This window comes from Cyprinus carpio, chromosome A16 (assembly GCF_018340385.1).
Source record: "Cyprinus carpio isolate SPL01 chromosome A16, ASM1834038v1, whole genome shotgun sequence".
Lineage (NCBI taxonomy): Eukaryota > Metazoa > Chordata > Actinopteri > Cypriniformes > Cyprinidae > Cyprinus > Cyprinus carpio.
The window spans coordinates 2,126,647-2,150,767 of NC_056587.1; the positions used below are offsets into that span (position 1 = coordinate 2,126,647).

The 24,121-nt window shown below is 36.3% G+C and overlaps 1 protein-coding gene across 2 annotated transcripts in view; it reads left to right on the forward strand.

Annotated features, from left to right (window-relative positions):
• ulk4 (unc-51 like kinase 4) overlaps positions 1–24,121 on the forward strand; it is a 187,157-nt gene that overhangs the window by 122,842 nt on the left and 40,194 nt on the right. For both annotated transcript variants that reach the window (XM_042771992.1, XM_042771993.1), the window contains exons 32-34: positions 1,577–1,682; positions 11,650–11,816; positions 20,979–21,071. In XM_042771992.1, coding sequence (XP_042627926.1) covers positions 1,577–1,682; positions 11,650–11,816; positions 20,979–21,071 — 366 coding nt within the window. The remainder of the gene's footprint in view (positions 1–1,576; positions 1,683–11,649; positions 11,817–20,978; positions 21,072–24,121) is intronic.

Sequence of the window (24,121 nt, forward strand, 5' to 3'; positions counted from 1 at the left end):
CTCTTACTGTCATTTCTTTATCCTGTGAAAGCGTCTGACATGTATATTCACACAATTACACGCTGCTGTCCCTTCAGTTTCTAGTACTCTCATAAATTACTCACACTGCATGTTGATGTTTAAACATATATTTAATGTTCAACACCAGATATTTCAGCACAGTCAATGTTTTTGCTCTGAATAGTGTCTCCCTCTCTACTGTGTTCCGTCTGTTTAATGTGTGTGCCTGCCGCGCTGGCGCTCTTTCAGTAAAGATTTCAACTTAACGCAGACTGTCAGGACAGGTCTTTATGCAAAAATGGAAAGGCTCGCATGAATTTGTGACATTTACAGATAAGGATATGAACGTTAAATGAAAGTTTTTTGCGCTGAGGATGCACACACGTATCTGTAAAAGCGACTGACAGGGCAAGCCATTATGCTAATGCATCATCTTGAAAATTAAAATAAAGATTTCTCATGTTTTGGGCAGCCTGTATTACATACTTTTTCTGCAAGAGCTCATTCTGTTTCCTCCACTATTATTAGATGCATTTTTGTCTAGAAATGTGTTATTCAGTGCTGTAATTTGATGCGACTGGCTGAAGTTGGACGTGCACTGTGGGCAGACCAACTAATCGATAATGAGATTCGTTGTCCATGATTTTCATTATCGATAATTATCGATTTTATCTATTAGTTGTTGCAGCCCTACTGATTTACTAAATTTACTAAAGACACACAGTGAAAAATTAGCAATGAAAAGGCATGAACAGGGTTTTTTTTTTTTTTTTTTGACCTTCTGCAAATGCATTTGTGGCAGACAGTTTACTGGTAATTGCAATATAATTTAATGCCCATAAAGTGCATGTCTTAACCCATTTTGCGCTTGACATGGCTGCGATAGTTGCTAATTTGTGCTACTCTCTAGATTGTGTTTGTCATTATGGAAATGATATGGGTGTGTCTGTGTTCTTTAATTTGTTTGTTGTCAGTCGATCACCTGCAGAACTTTCCACTCCAATCTGTGCTTTCGTGGGATTGCTTTTTCACGCTTATTTGCCCTGTTTAGTAAATTTGGCTCTTAAACTGCTTTTTTAGTAAAAATATAATTATTTTACTGTCACTGATTACTTTGTAATGAATTATGCCCAGTGCTGCCCTAAGTTAATATATTATCTCTCCTTCCAAGTGGCTGTAGAATTGTTTGCTCAATTTGTCATCCACCCACGCTAATCATTTAGAACAGTGGTTCTCAACCCTTTTGTCTGAGACGATATTCAAAAGCCCTCCTAACTAAGCTGATACATAGCTGATATGTACCTCTTTTGTGATAAATCACATCAAACTCAGAAAAAAGTTGTCTTTTTAATTTGGTACATATTTTTTGTGTGTGTGTGTTCTTTTATAATTTTAAATAAGATTATCTTAATATAATGGAATGTAAATAATTTGAAGACTTACTGGGGCCTGCCTGGAAGTTTTCCGAGGCCCCCTTGTGGGCCACAAAAGTTTTTTTTTTTTTTTTCTCTGATATTGATTTATATATTTTGAGTTTTTTTATATAAGAGTTTTTTTGTTGTTCTTTTTTTTTCAGGTGCACCAGAATAACACAGTCGGCAGCACGATGCAGAATGCCATGGCTCTCCTCTGCAATCTGATTGGACAGAAGGGCACAGACCTCCGACCATTCTACCAGCAAGGTGCAGTGCATCTGAACGTCACTTGCTTTGATATATCGGCCCTCCGGTTTATAGTCTGTCTCTGAACCAGAAAACACAAACCCACACGCTCTTTTCACCCAGACACTGCCACGCACATGAAAAGGGCCTGCATTCAGAGAGCTGCCCTTGTTTTGGAGTGTTTTCTTTCCATTACCAGACCCTTATTGCTCTCATCTCGCCGTCTGACTCTCGTGTGTGGAGGGGGAGGGCATTCAGCTGCCCTTTTTAAGAGCTTCCACCTGATACTGCTGCTTTTATCAGTGTGGACTCTTGTGTGACGGCTCTGTAGCCCACATCTACTTAGTGTCCCACCCCTCTAGCCCTCACATAACCCACTGTCCGGGCTTGGGCATCTGCAAAAGCCTCCCGTCTCCTTCTGTTTTCATCTGATGCTATCTACCCAGCTACTCAACTCAACTCAACTTTGATTTATAAAGCACTTTCAAAACCATAAGAATGGACCAAAGTGCTGAACAGAGATAATTAAAACTTAAAAATAAAAAAAAACATTACAAACATACAAAACCAACACAGCATGACACCAATTTAAATCGTACAGTGAAATCACTCACATTAAACAGAGCCACTTAAACGTCAAAAGCCTGATGAAATAAATAAATCTTTGAGTTCCTTTTAACAATGTCTACATTTGACACTAGCTACTGGACAGCCTCTCACTCATTCTCTCATCTGCACATGTTGCTGTCTGTTGCCTCTCTGTTCATGCCCATGCAAGGCTGTTTTTTCCCCCAGTCTGCCGTGTGAATGCCCAGTCTCACCTTGATGCTTCCAGCTCCCTGTGCTGAATTATTGAGTAATGGATTCCTATAGCCGTACTCATGTTGACAGTTTTGGACCTGCATGCCTGTTCATTGCCACATTGCCGTCCGATAGGGTGAGATGGACACTGAGGTGTGTGTGTGTGTGTGTGTGTGTGTGTGATGTGTTTGTTTTTTACAAAAGGAGATGAGTCAGATACACACACACTCTCCACATTCAACACACTGTGGAAAAAAGAGCGTTGTTTCGCACTTTCAGTTTGTACACACGGTTGTAGAGAAGAGATTCACATTGACTGCATTAAGTAACACGTTATTGGCGCACATTATAGGAAGGGAGCAGTGGCTGAGCGGGTAACCATGATTTTACAGGTTCTACATCCTTGTTGATCCTTTTACAAAATGGCTTTCAACCAATCAGGTTTTAAGGTTAGAATTGCATACATATATATTTAAAGAGATGGTCCACCCAAAAAGGATAATTCTGTAATTTACTCTCATGTTGTTCCAATGGAAAGCAAAGGGAACTGAAACGGTTTAGTTATCAACATTATTCATGTGGTTATCAAGAGAGTCAATCATCCAGGTTTAAAGCCATTAAGAACTCTCTCATCATGTCAATATCATCATATGTTGCAAGGAATGAGGTCTGCCATGTAAAACATCAGCCATTCATTCATGGGGGTGGGGGGGTACACGCACACACACACAAACACACACATTCCAAGCCATCCAGATAAGTAGATGCCTGTAATGGCTTCTTTTCTGGTAGATCTGTGCACACTTCCCCATATCACAACAACCCCTCATGGACTTCTTCATTTGTCTAAGCTGACTTTTTTGTTTTTTTTACAGCACAGGGTCATCTACAAGCCATCTCATATAGCCACAATCATTATCAGCACTCCTTCTTTTGTAAAGCTCTGACCCAGCACTAAATATAACCTCTACAATTAGTATTATCTTGCTAATGCCAGCCCCCTCAGCGCTGTTCTGCTCTAGAAGGGGGGAAATGCTGTAATTGGTTCTTTTAGGTGTGAGCAAGAGATCATGGGCACGGGACGCAGACACAAGAAGTGAAGGAGGGAGTAAGAGCATTGTGGTGGAGTTGAAAGTTGATTGAGAAGGGGAGAGAGTGAGAAAAACGAGATGGGTTTTATAATTGGTGAGATTTGTTGAGGTGAAAGATAACAGATGGAGAAGGAGTAAGCAAGAGGAAGAAAACCAGACAGAGAGGCTCTGGAAAACAAGATAGTTCAGTGTTCGGAAACTACTTTGAAACTGTTGCTTGCCAAGTTAGTCTTAATTTAAAGTAGTTAGTTACTTACAAAAAGTAGCATACTATACTGTTTCAGTTAATAGTGATTACTTTCTTCTGCTAAACATTAAAAGAAGATATTTTGAAGAATGTTGATAAGCAAACAGTTTTGGTTCCCTTTGACTTCTGTTGTATTTTTATTTTTTATTTTTTTGTCCATACAATGGAAATAAATGGGAACCGAAACTGTAGTTTAAAAGATTCCTTTAAAATATCTTCTTTTGTGTTCCACAGTTGAAAGAAAGACATACAGGTTTGGAACGACATGAGAAAGTAAATGATGACAGAGATTTTCAGTTTTGGGTGGGCTATCCCTTTAGGATCTACAATATATAAATGCATTTGTCAACTATCCAATTATATTTTTTATTTTATTCACCTTATTTTTCAATGTGGAAGTAAGCTGTTTTCTGTGAATCTGCATGACCTCTGTTTCATTAGCTGTTATAGGGAAATAACAAGAAGAATATCAAATGGTAAAACTGTATGAGCTGCAAACCAGTGTGTTATAATTAAGACAATACATTAAAATAATGTGGTAAAAAAAAAATAGAAAGAATACCAGTTTGCCGTTTTAAAAGGCATAATGAGCAGCTTTGTACAGGTAAAAATAAATAGAAGTGAATTGCACCGGAAGCCAGACATATTGAATTGACAAATTTACAAAAAAGCTGTTCCAACGTGAAAAATAAGGTGGATAAGAGTGTTTTTTTTTTTTTTACAGGCACCATAACAGTGGCTTCTGATCTAGTTCTAAAGCATCAAAGGTTTCCACAAATGCACGCTGTCATTTACCATTGCACGCAACAAAATTATACATGTTTTTGTAAGCTCACAGTGCATAACACAAATACATACATATCCTGTGACTGCTATTTAATGCACAAATAATGTGTTGTTTGCATGTGTTTGCATACACTCTTAAAAAATAAAGGTTGCAATTATGGTTTTTCACAGTGAACCATTTTTATTCTCCTGAAAGAATGTTTCAGTGATCAGTTAGTCTGAAGAACATTTTAATAATCTAAAGAAGATTTTTCCACTATAAAGAACCTTTTGTGCAGTAGAACGGGTCCGTGGATGTTAAAGGTTCTTCACAGAACCATCAATGGCGATAAAGAATGTTTATTTGTTAAGATTGTAACATCTGAGATTATTATTTTAGTGTTGATCAATCTTGTTTTTAAATCAGTGATGAAGCTATTTCATATGAATGTGTGAGGCTTCTGATCCATTAGCTGCTATGGGTAAATAACTAGAAGAACAACAAAATAGTAAACAGTAAAACTATTCGTGTTGCAAACTAGTGTGTTTATGATAACAATAATAGATTCAAATAATTTGATAAAAGATACCAGTTTGCATAACAGACCTTTTTTGTGCAGCTAAAATAACTGAAAGCAGATGACCGCACATTCAAGGTAAAAATGGTTACATCAAGGAGCTCTGAGGGTGCTTGCACTCACAGTATGAATGGATTGTGTTTGTGTTGGAGACTATGCATCTATGGAAGACAATTTATGCCACACAGAAACTCTTACAAAGCAAAAACAAACACACACTCACAATCTATGAATGCATCTCTCAACTACTGTACACAGCTTTAAATGTCATGCGGTTGTAAATAATTAAGTGAAGTGTTTTCTCAATTGATAGGGAAATGCTGTCTCAAGAGAGACCGATGTGTTACCATACTTTATTGTATCCTGTCATGTTTATGCAATGACTGTTAAACCTAGAAAACAAAAATAGTGCAAAAAGCTGAAAATTGTCCAGTTTTGTCCTTCAGTTAAAACGAACAATTGCTAACATGTTCTTCAATTAAATGTAGTGTAATGTTTCAGGTAACACTTTACAATAAGGTTGTTTGGTTAAAATTAGTTAGCATGAACTAAAAATGAAAAACACATTAACACTTTACATTTAGGAAGAGTTTTCTTCAATAAACTCCTAATTTGCTGCTTATTCATAGTAAGTAAGGTAGTTGTTGTAGTAGGAATGTTAAAGGGATACTTTAATGAAAATTTTGTCATTAATCACTTACCCTCATGTCGTTCCAAACCCGTAAAAGCTTCATTTGTCTTTGGAACACAATTTAAGATATTTTGGATGAAAACCTGGAGGCTTGAGACTGTCCCATAGAATGGGACAGTAAATAGTAAATAGCAGTGTCAAGGTCCATAAAAGGTATGAAAGTCTGAAAGTCGTTGTCAGAATACTCCATCCACCATCAGATGTGCAATCTGGGTTATATGAAGCGGCGGGAACAGTTTTTGTAAGTGAAGAAAACAAAAATAGCGACTTTATTCAATAATTCCTTTGTCAACGGTCTCCTCTGTGTCTCTCCATATCACCGTATGCTGTGTATGCTCTTTTGTGTCATCCGAGCCACAAAGATGCGCTGTTTCTACATGTATTTAGCTTTGATTTGAAATAAAACAGCATTTTATTTGACAAAGGACAAAGGAATTATTGGAAAAAGTCATTATTTTTGTTTTCTACGCTTACAAAAAGTATTACTGTCGCTTCATATAACCCAGATTGCACATCTGATGGCAGATGGAGTTTTCTGACGATGACTTTCATATCTTCTATGGACCTTGACACTGTTATTTACTTGGCAGTCTATGGGACAGTCACAGGCCTCCCGGTTTTCATCCAAAATATCTTAAATTGTGTTCCAAAGACGAATAGAGCTTTTACGGGTTTGGAACGACATGGGGGTAAGGGTTTAATGACAAAAATTTCATTTTGGGGTGGAGTATCCCTTTAAGGTATTGGGTACGGTTAAGGGATCTAGAATGTGGTCATGCAGAATAAGACATTAAAGAGGAATTTTCTCTTAAAATGTGAACTGCTGACTTGTTTGTTTTTGCTTTGCTCGTGGAGGTGGAAAAACATCCATATCCTAGAGTCATATTTGCATGACTCATTTTACTGGAAGTAATAGCAATAAATTTGGTACCAAAAGAAAGTAAGTTATATAAATGTAACTGTGTAGCTGTAAGCATTAATATTCAGTATATGGCGAGAGGCTCTCTGTGTTTGAGGCAGCTCTTTTAAGACCTGCGTATGCGTTTCAGTTCAATATATTTACATACAAATTTCAGAAGTAATTTTTGCACCGTGTGCATTTATGATAATTCACCTAAATTGTGAACGTTCCAGGCTCCAGTTCCAGTTTTATCTGTAATTCCCCTGTATTAAAGGTGACAGCCTTGGATGTGTTTTCTTCGTTCAGCAGTGGATTTGTATTGTTGATGGCATTGCCGTTGTATTCATCTTGCATAATTTGTCAAGCAGCGAATTACATGCGTGGGTCCTTCACCTCAGATAACTGCAGTGCTAATCTCAGATAAACAGCGTGATAGCCTCAGGTCTTACTCAACTCCTCCTGATTATTACTGCTGGGACTGGAAGACTCAACACACACACACACACACACTTGCTTTCTCAGGCCTTCCCAATACACTGGAACTGGAAATGGTCTGTGTTCCAAGTGGGCACTTCACCTTTTAGTGTTGTTTGTGTTGAGTTTATAGTCCCCAGGGTGCAGCAATGCAGTCAATTATTGATAGTATTGATAGAATTGCATTTAGTGTTGAGTGTTGTGCTTTGTTCTTTATAGAGCAGTATGTCTTTGTGTTTGAATGTATTGATCACCTGATAAAAGGTGTGTTCAGTAGGCATGTGATGATATCAAATATCGAATCCTAGCTATCCTAGCTAGCTAAGTGCAGTTCTTGCAAAAAAAATTTCAAGAAGCTCTTAAATATATGAAGAACATAATTTTTTTCTCTTTCTTAAGAAGGAAATAACAGTTTTTATCTGATTGAACAAATGGTGGTTCTTGCTGAAAACACACTGATAAACTCAGCAAAGAACACTTCAAGGAATTTTTTTTTTTTTTTTTTTATAATTGTACTGCAGAATCAGGTCATTAGGGATGCATCAATACCACTTTTTCCAAAATGAGTATGATACTAATACTTTTATTTCTGATAGTTGCCAATACAGATACCTATATTTTCATTGCATTTGTAATTTTTTACAAATATTGGGTACCGAAACCAACCAACCAAAAATAAATAAATAATAATAAATGTAATTGTGTGTGTGTGTGTGTGTGTGTGTGTGTGTGTGTGTGTGTGTGTGTGTGTGTGTGTGTGTGTGTGTGTGTGTGTGTGTGTGTGTGTGTGTTTGTGTGTGTATACATATATACATATACAGGTGCATCTCAATAAATTAGAATGTCATGGAAAAGTTCATTTATTTCAGTAATTCAATTCAAATTGTGAAACTCGTGTATTAAATAAATTCAATGCACACAGACTGAAGCAGTTTAAGTCTTTGGTTCTTGTAATTGTGATGATTTTGGCTCACATTTAACAAAAAACCCCAATCTCAACAAATTAGAATACTTCATAAGACCAATGAAAAAAAAACAAACACAAAAAAAAAAAAAAAAAACATTTTTAGTGAATTGTTGGCCTTCTGGAAAGTATGTTCATTTACTGTACATGTACTCAATACTTGGTAGGGGCTCCTTTTGCTTTAATTAGTGCCTTAATTTGGCGTGGCATGGAGGTGATCAGTTTGTGGCACTGCTGCGGTGGTATGGAAGCCCAGGAACTTTGACAGTGGCCTTCAGCTCATCTGCATTTTTTGGTCTCGTTTCTCATTTTCCTCTTGACAATACCCCATAGATTCTCTATGGGGTTCAGGTCTGGTGAGTTTGCTGGCCAGTCAAGCACACCAACACCACCATTTAACCAACTTTTGGTGCTTTTGGCAGTGTGGGCAGGTGCCAAATCCTGCTGGAAAATGAAATCAGCATCTTCAAAAAGCTGGTCAGCAGAAGGAAGCATGAAGAGCTCCAAAATTTCTTGGTAAACGGGTGCAGTGACTTTGGTTTTCAAAAAACACAGTGGACCAACACCAGCAGATGACATTGCACCCCAAATTATCACAGAATGTGGAAACTTAACACTGGACTTCAAGCAACTTGGGCTATGAGCTTCTCCACCCTTCCACCAGACTCTAGGACCTTGGTTTCCAAATGAAATACAAAACTTACTCTCATCTGAAAAGAGGACTTTTGACCACTGGGCAACAGTCCAGTTCTTCTTCTCCTTAGCCCAGGTAAGACACCTCTGATGTTGTCTGTGGTTCAGGAGTGGCTTAACAAAAGGAATACGACAACTGTAGCCAAATTCCTTCACACGTCTGTGTGTGGTGGCTCTTTATGCCTTGACCCCAGCCTCAGTCCATTCCTTGTGAAGTTCACTCAAATTCTTGAATAGATTTTGCTTGAAAATCCTTATAAGGCTGCGGTTCTCTCGGTTGGTTGTGCATCTTTTTCTTCCACACGTTTTCCTTCCACTCAACTTTCTGTTAACATGCTTGGATACAGCACTCTGTGAACAGTCTTCTTTGGCAGTGAATGTTTGTGGCTTACCCTCCTTGTGAAGGTGTCAATGATTGTCTTCTGGACAACTGTCAGATCAGCGGTCTTCCCCATGATTGTGTAGCCTAGTGAACCAAACTGAGAGACCATTTTGAAGGCTAAGGAAACCTTTGCATGTGTTTTGAGTTGATTAGGTGATTGGCATGTCACCATATTCTAATTTGTTGAGATTGGGTTTTTGTTAAATGCGAGCCAAAATCATCACAATTAAAAGAACCAAAGACTTAAACTACTTCAGTCTGTGTGCATTGAATTTATTTAATACACGAGTTTGACAATTTGAGTTGAATTACTGTAATAAATTAACTTTTCCATGACATTCTAATTTATTGAGATGCACCTGTGTGTGTGTGTGTGTATATATATATATATATATATATATATATATGGTGTGTTCATGGTGTGTGTGTTCACTGCTGTGTGTGTACACTTTGGATGGGTTAAATGCAGAGCACGAATTCTGAGTCTGGGTCACCATACTTGGCTGTATGTACCATGAAGTAACATTAGTAACTTGTGCATTGTTTTACTTACTTGCTTTTGACATATTTGACCGTACTACAACTCAGCGTGCTTTGCTTATCAGCTCGCACACATAGGCTATACAGGCTGATATAATATTGAATATTTAACATTAATTACATTCATGTACTTCTTAGACATTCTTTATATCTAACAACTTCATTTCTTTCTCCATTGTTTCTTTGTCTGGGTGCAGCACTGTTCACACTTTTGATATCAGTCCATGAGTAGGAGTGCAGTTTCAGGCCTGATACCGATATCGCTATCTGTGCATTGTTAATAATCTTGATAAGTGCACACACTATTTTTGCATGCTGCTACAGAAAATTCGTCCTGTTTATGAGCACATTCGTGCCAAATGCTACCAAAGATGATGATGTATTTAAAGGCTAAAATTAAAAACAAGCTCCCTATCTGATTCATTTTTTGTTGTTACTGAATTTTGAATTCAGGGAAGTAGTGTCACACATAATCATAACATATAATTGTTAACATTATCAATCATTGTTGTCACTTCAGAAAACTTGTATAAGTCCTTAGTTATAGTCCTACTATGTAGCTAGTATGTTGTAATGCTTAATCATAACAGTTAATTTGAAATAACCCAATAAATCCATTAAATCTTTCTTAAGAAATTATTTAAAATGATCCTTTTCAAGAATTTGAATTTTTCTTGTTTTGTCTGATCTTAAGAGAAAAGGTAAGCACATTACACATAATTTTATTTTTTATAATGTTTTGTGATTAATTTTTTTTTATTTTTTTTGTATTATGTATTATTTTACAAGGTATAGATGCTCTTGTCCAGAAATACGAACTAAAAAACTCTCAATGAAGTGGAGAAATTTTGTTCAGTCAGATGTTTTCTAGAGCAAGAATGTTACCTCCTCCCTAAATTATAAATACCACATGCACCAACATAAATTAAAAGATGTTCAAACTACACATTATCTTTATTAAAATGTAAATGGTTATTATGACAGAAATGTTACAGTTTCATATAAAATCTAATAAGGAAAATCAGGTAAACTTTTTTTTTTATATCTGTGGCTGTGAAGTATGGCTTCATTGTGATGTAAACTAGTTATGTTTTAAAAAGGCACAAGCCCTTCCACCCTGGCTTCCTGTTTTCAATGGGAAATACTTGAAGAAAAGAAATGACTTTTTTATGTTTTGCATTTCAGACTTATATTGTAAAAGAATGTTCATAATACTATAAAGGAGCAAGTACTATTTTGTGCTTTGCACTATGTATTTGTATTGTACAGTGCATTTAACGTAGAAGCCCAAGGTCTACTATTCATGCTGCTCCCCTGAATTAATTTTAAAAGAACTTTTACCCAGTATAGTATAGTGGAGTTAAGTAAAAATTATGTTCCATTTCCTTTTTTGTCATCATTGAATTTAAGTAACCGTTAAAGGTTTAAATGAGAAGACTTCAGTTTATCTCTTTACTTCTGCTCTTTGCAAGTGTATAACACTGTAGTTTATGTTAGACTGCATTTGGACCTAAATCATGTGGCTTTGGATTGAAGCAGAATGTTTTAATGAAATGAAAACTTGAAAACAATGAAACCAACCATCGCAGCTATATGGATATTGAGTAACACTTTAGTTGTGCAACATATTACAAAACTATTGAAAAATTGAAAATGGTTTTATTAAATATACACTACTTCAGTGTAACATGATCCTTCATAAATCATTCTAATATGCTGATTTGGTGCTCAATAAACTTTTTTATTTTTATTTTAATTATATCTTACGTTAGATGTATTGTGTTTGTGTCCATCAGATGGACAGTCAGAGCCGATGGATGTATAGAAGAATGATTTTGTTTGTGTCTACCTCTCTTCTCAGGTGTGATTGAGTTGGTGTGTAATGTCTTTGTGGAAGTCACTGGTGTGTATCTGGTGAGAGAAATGCACTCAGGGCTGAAGAGCTGCTCTTCTCTGCTCCTGTGTCTGCTGGACATCATCCACTGCCTGCTCAAAAACCTTTCGTCTGTAGTCCGACTGGCCTTGCAGGTAACATTCTCTCTATTTCAGTTTTGATATACTGCCAAATGTACAAATGATTGTACATTTTGTATAGTCAAAGTATTTGCTGATTTGTTGATACTTAGAAAATATTGCAAAGACAAACTTTGTGCAAAACAATTGACCTAATGTAAATAAAAATAGAAATAGATAGAATATATAGAGTTTATGTATAATTAATAATAATCTAGTGAAAGAGTGTTTTCCCCGATCTGTGTATTATGTTAATCCTCTGTCTGGTTATAGTGTGGACAACACTTTTCTAGTTGTGTCTTAAACGATGTACCATCTGTGTGTATTTACTGTATACTATGCACTGTGTACTCTGCTTTCTAGTCCAATAGAATAGAGTAAATAGTGGACAGTATACAGTAAAAATACTGCTGGGCAACTCTGGCCCTACAGATCCACTTTCCTGTTATATGGAGATTATAGCCATATTGTTTTCAAGAACGTGCACTTTGAAACCCGCTTTTAAAAGTTTGCATTTTCATGCCCCCAAAACACTGGTGTTGTGTAAATGTACAACCAAAACACATAAAAAAGTTTGCCATTTTTGGTTGTGTAAACGCCCCCCCTTAGAAGGATAGTTTGTGTCCAACATTCCACACTTCTAGTGCACTTCATAGAATATATTTACACACTATTTATATACAAAATCTAGAATTTTAAAATAAATAAGTTATTTTTCTAAAGACACTCAAACTGCTGTAAAGTATATTTTACTCTACACAAGTATTCATGTGTATAGTATGAATAAAGTATTATCAAGCATGTGTATTATGAATGCAATTTAATGTACTATAGCTCATCTGCCGCCATGCTGGCATTGTCATGTGAGATATAGAGTGAGTTGTGTCATTTCATTGTCATTCACGGCTACTCTACTATCTACTCTACTAAAAATCACAGGATGCCAGGTCAGTTTGAACCCTTTATGCGTTCTAGAGTTAAAGGTCCATTGAAGTGCCTTGAAACACGCAGCGTTATGCTGTGTGGTGACGTAATTTCAACTGAAACAGGAACTCGGGGCGGGACATATCAAGCAGCCCCGCCCCCTTTTAAATAGCCAATAGCTTTTTGTTTGTGTCACAGCTTGGGCCAGAGCCTTTGAGCTCGGTAAAGCAGCATTTGACAGATTATGACAGCCACAGTCTAATAGATTAGGCCTTTAGATTCAATATAAAACTGTTACTAAAGCAAAACAGTGATTATAATGATGCTGAGGATGTGTCGTTTGAAAATTGTGTAATTTATGTTGGTGCAGGGGCACTGGTGTTATCTCTTCTTCTCCTAATCTGATCCAAATAGCTATAAAATATAGCATTCTGTGTAGAATTCAAATGGGTCTGATGCATTTTGTGGTATGTGTGACTCGCACAAATGATCCACTCTGTGATATCTTGTCTCTGGACCGGAGCAAACTGTGCGCGCAGCAGCGGTTCCCGTACACAATACAATGTGGAACCAGTCTTCTTTCGACCTAATGGAAAGCATATTTACACTGTCAGAATCATTCCTTATTCCCCATATAATGCACTGAGTGCCATTCAGCATACAAAAAATACTAATTCTGTAAATTGAATTGTCCTATTTCAGCTATATTTTGTTCTTCTATTTATAGTGTAGGGGACGGGACATTTGATTGGACAAAGTTGGATAAGAAGTAGGGGTGCTCCAATCAGGATTTTTGAGGCCGATCACAGAAAACAGTATCAGCTGATCCGATTACCAATACCAACCTTTTTAAAGCCTTCTTTTTATCATGTAAAATTATTTATAGTTATGATCCAATCAAGATTTTTTTTTTTTTTTTTTTTTTTTTTTTTGACATTTATTTAGGGCCTGAATTTCATTTAAAAAAAAAAAAAAATCCTCTCTTAATATATATTTATCTCACCTAAATGTTTGATAATGCACAGTATTTTTGTTTTTACAATCTTGTAATAGTTGCACAATAGCTTACACATCACAAACCTGATTTTGTGAGCTATGTGAGGTTCGCACATACTCTGTTTGCAGTGTGTATGCAGTCCATGTGTGGTACAGAAGCAGCATGTACTGTGCTTTCACACTGCAGAATGCTCCTGATCTGTGGCTGTTTACCACAAACACAACTTTTATCTATTATTTTGATTTGACTGTTACTTAAAATGCATTTTCAACATTGTGATTCTTTTATTTTTACACAGTACAGTAAAATAAATTTACTCAATTATTCAATGCTTTTTACTTTTGCATTTACTTCTAGATTAATTTATTGTTGCTAAAGCAAAAAATTTAAACTACTTTTCTTACGTTAACACAAACATTCTAAATTAAAGGGGTCAAATGGTGCAATTTCAAGTTTTCCTTTCTCTTTGGACTGTTAAAAGCTGTTCGTGAATAGATAAGATTCCTAAAGTTGCAAAGACTTAAGTCTCAAACCCAAAGAGATATTCTTTATAATCGTCCATGGCCTCCTAAAACGGCTATTCAAACACGCCCCCACATGTCTACATCACGATGTGGGAAGATTTGCATAACGCCGCCCAAATGTTCACGTAAAGAAAGAAGGCGTAACTTTATTGTTGCTGCCACCGCCCGCCACCATGTTGTAAAGATCCTGGGAGAGGAGAGTAGACTACAATGCTGTCTGTTCTCACTCACAATCTGTAAGTACGTTTACATATGTAAAGGATTTGCCACTGATGATTCAAATGCTAATTTTGAGCAGTGTAGAGTAGCACTTGTTGTTTGACGTTTCTCCGATCACAAATGCAGACATGGTTTTATGTTTATGTGGCGCAATACAACGCATCACGTAAAAATACAGTATAAGTCATTATAATCCCTAATTATGTCCCCACTGGATGCAACAAATGCCTCATTTATAATGGGTTTTAATGTTTTTGTCGTTGCACAGGGCATGACAGCTTGAGATATTTAGCCAATCACAACGTGCTGGATAGCTGGCCAATCAGAGCACACCTCGCTTTTCAGATCGATGAGCTTTGTAAAAATCAGCACATTTCAGAAGGTGGGGCATAGAGGAGAAACAATAATGTACAGTATGTGGAAAATGATGTGTTTTTTTGAACCTTAAATCACATAAACACATTTCATTACACCAAATACACAAAATAATCACCCTAACAGTCAGCTCTACTGGCTTTTCTTTTGCCTTTAAATCTTTATTACAAGCAGTCCTGTGGTTCATAAAGAACTTTAATTAAGAACTTTAAGAACTTTAAAATTGTTGCCTTGTTTATCTAAAAGTGCTCTTTTCCTTTAAACCTAGCCAAAAATCCATAAACCATGTTGACTGTGAAACACAGTAGATTTAATTATATGCATTTATGGTGTAATTACTACATTTTTGTGTCTGCATGTTCATATTTACTGCAAACAATGTGCTGTTACTTTAATTCAGTGTGTGCAGTGCAGCAAAAATAGACTCAGTGCGGAAACAATCTCTGCACTGCTGCAGACGCACCGCTACTAAACGCAACGGTGTGTGCAGTGTGAATGCTTTAATCCGTTAACATGAGCATGGAAAAAATATGCACCACTTACGCACTGCAAACAAAGTAATGTGAACCTGGCATTGTGTGTGTGCTCTGCGACTGTCTCCAGGAGATTGCACGGCCTTTAGGAAAGCGCACGAGCGTTGAATGGTTTAAACACTGGCAAGAATTAAAAAGAAAAAATGCAATTTATAATCTTTATTGATGATGCGACACTGCCTTGATAGTGCAAGTGAAAATTTCCTGTGTCAACTGTGCAGCGTGCAGCTTACTTATAGTGCAGACGCAATGTGATTTGAAGCCATTTGCATTTTGAGAGAAAGAGAGCGCTTACTGATTCACTCACGCTGTTTGTGAAATTGTTTCATAGAAACTTTTTCGAATTACTTTATAAGTTATTTAATAAAGAAATATGAATTGTACCTCACCTAAAGCATTATAATTATTTCTCTCGTGCCGGACAGAGACTGAGACGGTGCTGCTGCATGTCGAACCAAACCACTACAAAAACAACAAAACACACAGCGTCTCCACAACATGGCGGTCGGCGGAAACAGCGAGAATAAAAGTTATGCCTTCTTTCTTTGCGTGAACATTTGGGTGGCGTTATCAAATCTTCCCACATCATGACGTAGACATGTGAGGGTGTGAAAGGTTGGAGTGGTTGACTCATAAATTTTATAAAGAATATATCTTTGGATTTGAGACTTTAATCTTTGCAACTTCACAGATCTTCTTTATGCACCAAGACCTTGTAACACTCCAAAGAGAAAGAAAAAATTTAAATCACATCATATTAAGCTGCAACATTCATTTCACTGTCCTGAGAAAGGTGTTTTGTTCTTTTGCTGCTATTTTTTATTCCGCATTCACTTTCAGTGTGCATTGATTTAATAAGGCTGTAGGTTTCTCCCTGTTACGTGTCCATTCATTTTTTTCGTTTTTTAACCATGGCGAAAAAAAACGATTGTTGTATTTTTAAATGCTATGTTGAAAAACAAAATTGAAATTAGAACTGTACATACAAAATCCTACCAGAAGAAGTAAAATATTGACTTTTCATATGGTTGTTTGTGACTTTTTGCACCTTTAATAAACATTTTCAAAATGCACAAATTATTATAGAAAATGTTGATTTTACAAATTAGAAGTAATGCTTTTCCTGCACGTTCAGTTGAGAACTAGAGCTGTCTTTGAAACAATGCAGAGGCCTACTTTAAAATATGATTTTAAAAAAGACATTGCAGAATCCTGGGAACTTTATCATCATGAAATTATATATTGGAGTATAATTTTGCCATAATTTTGTGTGCTATCTGGGTCACCATATCGGAGAGGACCATGCATGGTCGCTCTAAGCACATACAGTACATCGTGTTAGAGCGCTATACACAGGAGGCTTTAATATGGTAAATATATAAATATAATATAGAAGTATGCAAAATTATATTTGTCTGTCTGTCTGTCTGTCTACTTTTGATGATCCTTTAAATATTTAATTAATATTTTTCACAGATAGACTAACACCTTGAATGTGAGTATATGTATCCAGAGAATTATGCAATTTCTGTTGGTAATGTATAGTACAGTTTACTGAACTATTTGCTAATGTTAGTTTGTCCTTTTGATATATACATTAAATATAGTATATAGTAATTTTAACAATTTTTTTAACAATAAATGCTCTGAGAAATAAGGGATCTCTGTTATAAATACTGTATTCACCTGGATGTGTGTGAATATGACAGCTGACAAGTACTGACAGAATTTCCCATTCTTATTGACGGTATATGGTCATGGTTATTTCTCTGGAAAGGCAAAATGTTGTTATCTATACAGGACATCTTCTTATTAATGTAGTTACTTCCCTGTGTGTCCGTGAAGTCAAGCCACAATCCCATATATGCATTCACATCCCCTCAAACAAGCACATTTCCCTGAGACTGGAAATGGCATGTCTCTTTTCCCAGTGTATGAAACATATATTCACTGCGCAGGGGGGCTCTGGTGGCGGCATGTATATGCCACATAGCAAGATGTCTTGTTGTGACAGGAAACGTTCTTTATTTTTATCTAGATATGGTATTTGCTGATTTTCATATGTTTTAGTGATGTTAAAATGTTTTCTCTGTAATTGGGAGGACAGTCTCTCTGTCTCATATTCTTTATTGGCCTCTATCCTCCTTACTGTGTCTCATTTCAATTTTGTTTAAATTTCTGAATATGGCCATTTGTGAATAAGCCTATTAAACTGTAGTCTCAGCCGTTGATGTGCTGCCCAGTGTGGCCCACATGATGCATATTGCACACAAAAATGACAATTCCCAAAGATCATAGGGTGTGTGTTATTGAATCTGTGGAATGTATTTTTAAAAGAGAAGAGAAAGAGATTTTTGTTTGATGCTCTTAGTATCAAACACTGTAGCTTTTACAGTTACCAACTACTCTTTCCAAACTTTACCAATGTAGTGTGACAAAAGTCTAGATTGCTGTTTTTTGTCACAGTATATTTCACATGCAGTTTTACAGTTAAGTGAGCAGAGTACTGCTTTATCCTCTCTAATGAGCAAAAACCAAACATACTCTCCTAAACTGTCCACTCTCTCATATGCAGCATTTGGAAATTTTTAGTGAATTTGTTTGTGCAGATGTAATAAATATTGACTTGATATAATGCTATTGGTCCAAATTTTGGGACGAGAGAGGGTTTTTTTTTTTTTTTTTTTTTGGAAAAAAATTAAATTAAACTGATCGAAAGTGAAAATTAAGACATGTATAATTACAAAGGATTTATATTTCAAATAAATGCTGTTTTTGTATCATTGAAGAATCCTATAAAATAAACTATCACAGTTTCCACAAAATATTAAGCAGCACATGATAATCATGTTTCTTGAGCACCAAATCATATTATATTATAAGATTAGATCATATTAGAATGATTCATTTCATGTGATTATGTGAGTAATAATGCCGAAAATTCAGTTTTGCCATCACATCAATAAATATATAAAAATAGAAAACAATTATTTTAAACTAGAAGCACTTTACAATAAATTTAAAAAACAAAAATTACAACAAAATTAACTAACAGTAATTCTTTCAATTGTCATCATAAGGTCTCCTTCCAACACATGTAATGTTACGTCTTGTGGAAATCTTTTACAAATGTATTAATATATTTACATTTTCTTAATGTTTACTGTCTATCCCCATATACTTTTACTAATGTAACCATTAGGGTCCAAAGGGTCTTACTGGAACTAAATTTCATCAGTTTTAGAGTCAGGAGGTTTGAGATGCCTGTTTTTATTTATTTCTTTTTTTTATATATATATATATCACAAAACTTTTTTTTTTTCTGTTTGTGTTTATTAACATTGTCCCACAGAGAAAATAATATAAAGTCATTCCTTTGAACATTATCACTAGAGTCTCCACTGGAGAAGTGCCAAAATAATTTTCCCTCCATACTAATTTTCTGTTTCACCTCTAACCTTTTCTTTTGCATAAATTATAGATGGGTCAGGATGGTCTACTAGTCATCCAGCATCAAACTAGTAGGATACTGTGGTCAAGTAATGAGTTTTTGTTGTTTTGTTTTTCTCTCTTCAAAAATAGAATTTTGAAGCACTAAGATATAGCAGCTCTGTACTGAACCGAAGATTGTCAAAAGCTATTGTTTCTTCTTTAACCTAGGGCTGTAACAACTAATAAATAAAATTTTGAAACTTGATAAAAAATAACACAAATAATAATAATAACAATAAAATAAAAAAAATCTGCCTCTAACATACTCTAAATACTCTAGTGTATATCTTAAAAAATATTTAATGCTTTATTCCTCTATTTTCTGCTTCTGTCCAATTCAGACTCATCCATAAATAAAAGGCTTTACATCTGTGTACATTAAAAAATGTACATCCCCATTTATATCCCCAGTCTTTTCAGGGTTGGAGTGTGATACAAACTTTTCAGAAAATCAATTTCAATACAATAAAAATACTAGTAAAAATAAGTAGTCTTTTTTTTTTTTTTTTTTTTAATCTGATTGATTTACTTGACGATTTAATTTATTATCAAATAATAAACAGGTGGAAACAAGCCATTATTAATCCAGATGTCCTTTAATTTTTCTTGGTCTTTCTTGTTTCTCATGTCACAGTCTGCTGTTAATCCTCTCATTCTCTTTTTCTCATTCCAGTAGTTCATATTTATACATTCATATTGTATTTTTCCTCTCACACCCTCGCCGTCCCATCCTCTTGTTTGTAAACATCTCTCACTCTGTCACCCTCATTTCTTGAGCTTCTCCTCGTTTCTCTATCTCTTTCCCTATACCCCCCCAGCCCCCCCGTCCTCCGGGAGCGCTTGCCTGCTACTGTCGCCGTAGGCATGCTTTTAGGGGGTTCATGTCTGGATCCTCTCCTCACTGATGATTAGATTGTTATGCAATGAGAACTGCTATGCAGATACCAGCAGGATACATGCTGCCACTCACTCCAAGTGGATCCACCACACCTTTTACCCATAATTACTCGCCGTGGACATCTTTGTCAGAGCTACCGAGCTCACGTGTGCGAGCGTTCGTGTTCAATTTCCAGTACTTTGACGTCTAATAGTTCCCAGTGCTTTTTTTACCGGTGTGCTTCAGCAGACCTGTGGTAAACAGCGCTTTAAAGTCAGGTATGTGGCATACAGGAAGTCACTCCCCTGTCAGTTCCTCCTCAGCCCTCATTATCCACCCAAGGCCTTTGTCTTTCACTCAGCGTCCTTCCATACATATTTATGCACGGACATTGCGGAAAAGGAGCGTGTGATGGAATTCAGTTCTCAGAGAGAGAAAAAAAAGACAGCGACAGAAAGAGAGAAATGCAAAGCTTATTTAAAAAAAAAATCATTTGGGTGATAATGATGAGCGAGACGTTACCGAACACTTTTCCCACTGCACTGACTGTCCTTCCCTCTCGCATTCATGGTTTCTCTCACGATGTCAACCCAAAGTCCATCATTAATATTTGAAATGAGTGAAGGGAGTTTAATTGTAAAAAGCTGCAGTCCCATTAAGCGAATGCCTGCTGTAATCTCATTGCCCCGGTCTGTCAATCTGCATGAGGATCCCAGACTCTCATATTCACTGAAATATTAGCCAAAATACGACAGCTGGAGACAGCGCCATGAACTTTTGAACCAGATTCACTGCTTGGCTGCTCTCGCTGATGGCTGATGGGTAACAAAGTTTGCATTTCTTATGCATTTTTGCTGTTGTTGTCTATTTTTGTCTGTCTCACTCTGACAGCTGTTACTAAAGAGTAAGATGTTGTGGCTGTTGGTATACAGAGAGCTGCACACATTGTTCCATTCTGGCAGCCGAGCTGGGCAGTGTGCAGAGACCCCAGCACACCTCTGAGGAGCGTCTCTGTTAAAAATAGCACCAGCTTCAAGCTACTGTACTTCCTGTGATGATTACATGAGCAGGAGTCTCTCAGACGCTCAATCCTCTGCTGCGTTGGGTCTGGAGTTCTCTTCTCTAAGCAGCCCCCCAATGACTGACTGTCCTCATTTTCTTCAGTTCGCCTCTCCTGCTTTCTCCCTGTTGCTTTTTCTTCTCAATCTAATAATACTCTCATTCTCTTTTTTGTAGAGATCAGAGAGTAATGAAGACACTGAGGCTGCAGAGGAACTACTGCTCATCAACAAGCCACTGACAGAGCTAAACAACCTCCTCATTCAGCTGGTCAGTCCGTCTTTTGTTTGTTTATGTGCTACTATCCATACTAATTTTCCAACTGTTTTGCATTTAACCAAATCTAAATTACGGGTGGGCCAGGATGGTCTACTAGTCCAGTCCAGAAAGTTACTGTGTTTCTAAAACTAGTTTGATCTATCCATCGTTTGCACATGTTAGCATTGAATACATAGACACATTCACTATATTTGTTTTTATAACCTTTAATTTTCTGCATTGGGGGCAGATCATGTTTGTTTGTTTTTCAATTAAATAATAATAATAATAATAATAATACTAAATTACATATTTATCTGTTTTGTCAGATGTCAAGTGATTTAAAAAGTGTAGCGTTGTTTTGCTTGTTTAAGAATAACCTTTTATTTTCAATATATCAATTTGTTGTTATTTCATAAAAATAATGAGAAAACTAAAACTATTATATGCTGCCATATGACAATAGTGTACCAAAGATAGTTAAGAGATTAAATGTAGTATCCAGAAAGTGTTTTAGCATGCGGTCTAATGTGCTGGTCTATAATATTGCGTTAATAAAAGGTTATGCATCCTATTAATTTGAATATCTGCGGTTACTCTTTTGAAGGACTGTGGTAAACATCCAGATATTACTCGTAACATATCAGAGGTTACTTATACAGAGCTGCCATTTTACCTATTATTAAATAGGACACTAAAAAACTGGCAGTAAAGGGAGACAGAGGGGGAATGAAACTGGGACATGAGCCAGGCCAGGTTCAAACCCACATCCCCACAAGCTACCCCCATGCTACAACTCAGACATACAGGGCTTACTTAGGACTGACTAGTTATTCTGAGAGTCTTTCAACTCTGTTTTGAAAATATGTTGTTTTTCAGGTCCGTAACTTTTAAATAAACTTCAATAAATCTGGTTCTCAATGTTGTCCTCCATGGGACATTATAAGACTATAGCATTAAACATTTATGAAAATGTTTCCTCCATTCTCTGACCTGCACACTACCTTCACCTGGAGTTCACAGAACAATCTGGAGGTGCTGAACTGAAATACTGATTGGAATCTTCATCCATCCATCACCAGAGCAGATTAATTTTCAAAAATCAAGACTTTGTCTTTAGCAATGATTTCTTTTGTAAAGAACCCGTTGGCCCTGGTATTAAGATGCTTTGTGTCTAAAACACTTTGTGATCAGTTCACTGAAACCCAACCCAGACTCACTGGAAATACGTGACTCTCCCTACATTTTCTGCAAAACTACAAAAACGCACCTGTACATATATTTCACTGCAGTTTCCAGCTATAATCACAAATAATTAATAAATACTTATATTTGTGCATTTCTTGCACAATACTATATTATGTCCTCAAAACACTTTAACGTGCATGATTTGTAATTGAATACATTTTGAAGTTTGCCTCAGTAAACTCCTAAATCGCTGCTTATTACTAGTAAGGTAGTTTTTAAGTTTAGGTATTGGGAATTAAGGGATGTAGAATATGGTCATACAGAATATGTGCTTTATAATTACTAATAAACAGCCAATATGTTAATAATAGGCATGCTTATAAGCAGCAAGTAAATAGTGAGAATTGGACCCAATACTAAAGTGTTACCGATAATAAAGTAGACAGCTGCATGTCACAATATTTTGGTATGTGGTAAGATAACACATTTGGATTTAAGTTTATTATAGGATTGTTCTTATTTGTCATTTTTTATAGCAAGATCTGGCAACACTGAGACAAGATGTACCTCCTTGTCTATGATTTCTTGCACCACAACTCTGATATACATTTAAGCACGTCTTTAACAACTAGTTGTTCATTTCAGTTCCGTACACCCTGCAGAATTTCTGCAAATGTGGTTGGGACTATCTGCATATATCGGGAGTCAGTTCTCTCGTAAATTACTAAACTCTTTTTTGTACAGAACAGCATAGGTAAGCAATAAAAGGCGAATTGAAAACCAAATTTAGCTGCAGTGTGTACATTATGTCTTAAATTGTTTTGTTACATTTCAGAAGTCAGCGGGATACATTGTTCTCTCTCTAGTCTTACACTTACAGCAGATTGGTCCATGCTTAGTCTCAAAGGTTCCAGGGTTGACACAATGTCAGACTGAAATACCCTTCTTGGGTCTAATTGGAACTTTTGTTTTTTAGAGATCTGATGATATGCGGACGATACAGTGGTAAACAAAGATATCATATCATGCCTGATGACACAGATTACATTAGTGATGACCATCCTACAAATAAGAATGTAATTTAAATAGCAGTTTGCATTAGATTGCTTCCACTGTGTCCAGCAATAATTTTGTGATGTATAATAAAGAATTCTTGATGTGAAATCCATTATTAGACTATAGTAAGTGTGTAAGGGCTGTTTTTACACACCCTCTGCTCTCCATCGTCATTAACCGATCCCTATAATGAATAATGGAGCATCCATTTCACAAATAATCAATTCAGACGAGTGAGACATTCATAATTGAAAAGAGAGATTTACTTCTCATTCATTTCATGGAAGCCACAAATTGACAGAGAGATAGACTGAATTTCATCGCCAGTGAATTTTGTGTGTTTGCCAAGGTTTTGTATCTTTCACTCATGAAAGTGTATTAGGACAGCCAGGCGTAGATGAAGACTCTGCACTGCCTTTGAAAAGAGGGTCTGAGTGTTTGTGGAAGATGCAATAAACAGAAATGCAGTTCAGTATTAGGTTGTGTGGAAGGCTTTGTTGTATTTCGTATTCCATTGTTGTAGATTTTTTTCACTGTATATGACTCATGTCTGATAGAGGCTTTCAGCTGACACGTCTAGATGAGACTACACTGACAGTCCCTTCTACTGAAGATAGAGAGAGAGCCAAATGAAAGTGGTTGGCATAGTGATGCACTGTGGCATAAAATTTTCACAGATGGCAGAAAGACCAGAGACCAGCTCCCCACCAACACACTCCACTCAACTCTGTAACCCTCAGAGATGGATCCAGGTTCTCTCTCTGTGTGTGTGTGTGTGTGTGTGTGTGTGTGTGTGTGTGTGTGTGTGTGTGTGTGTG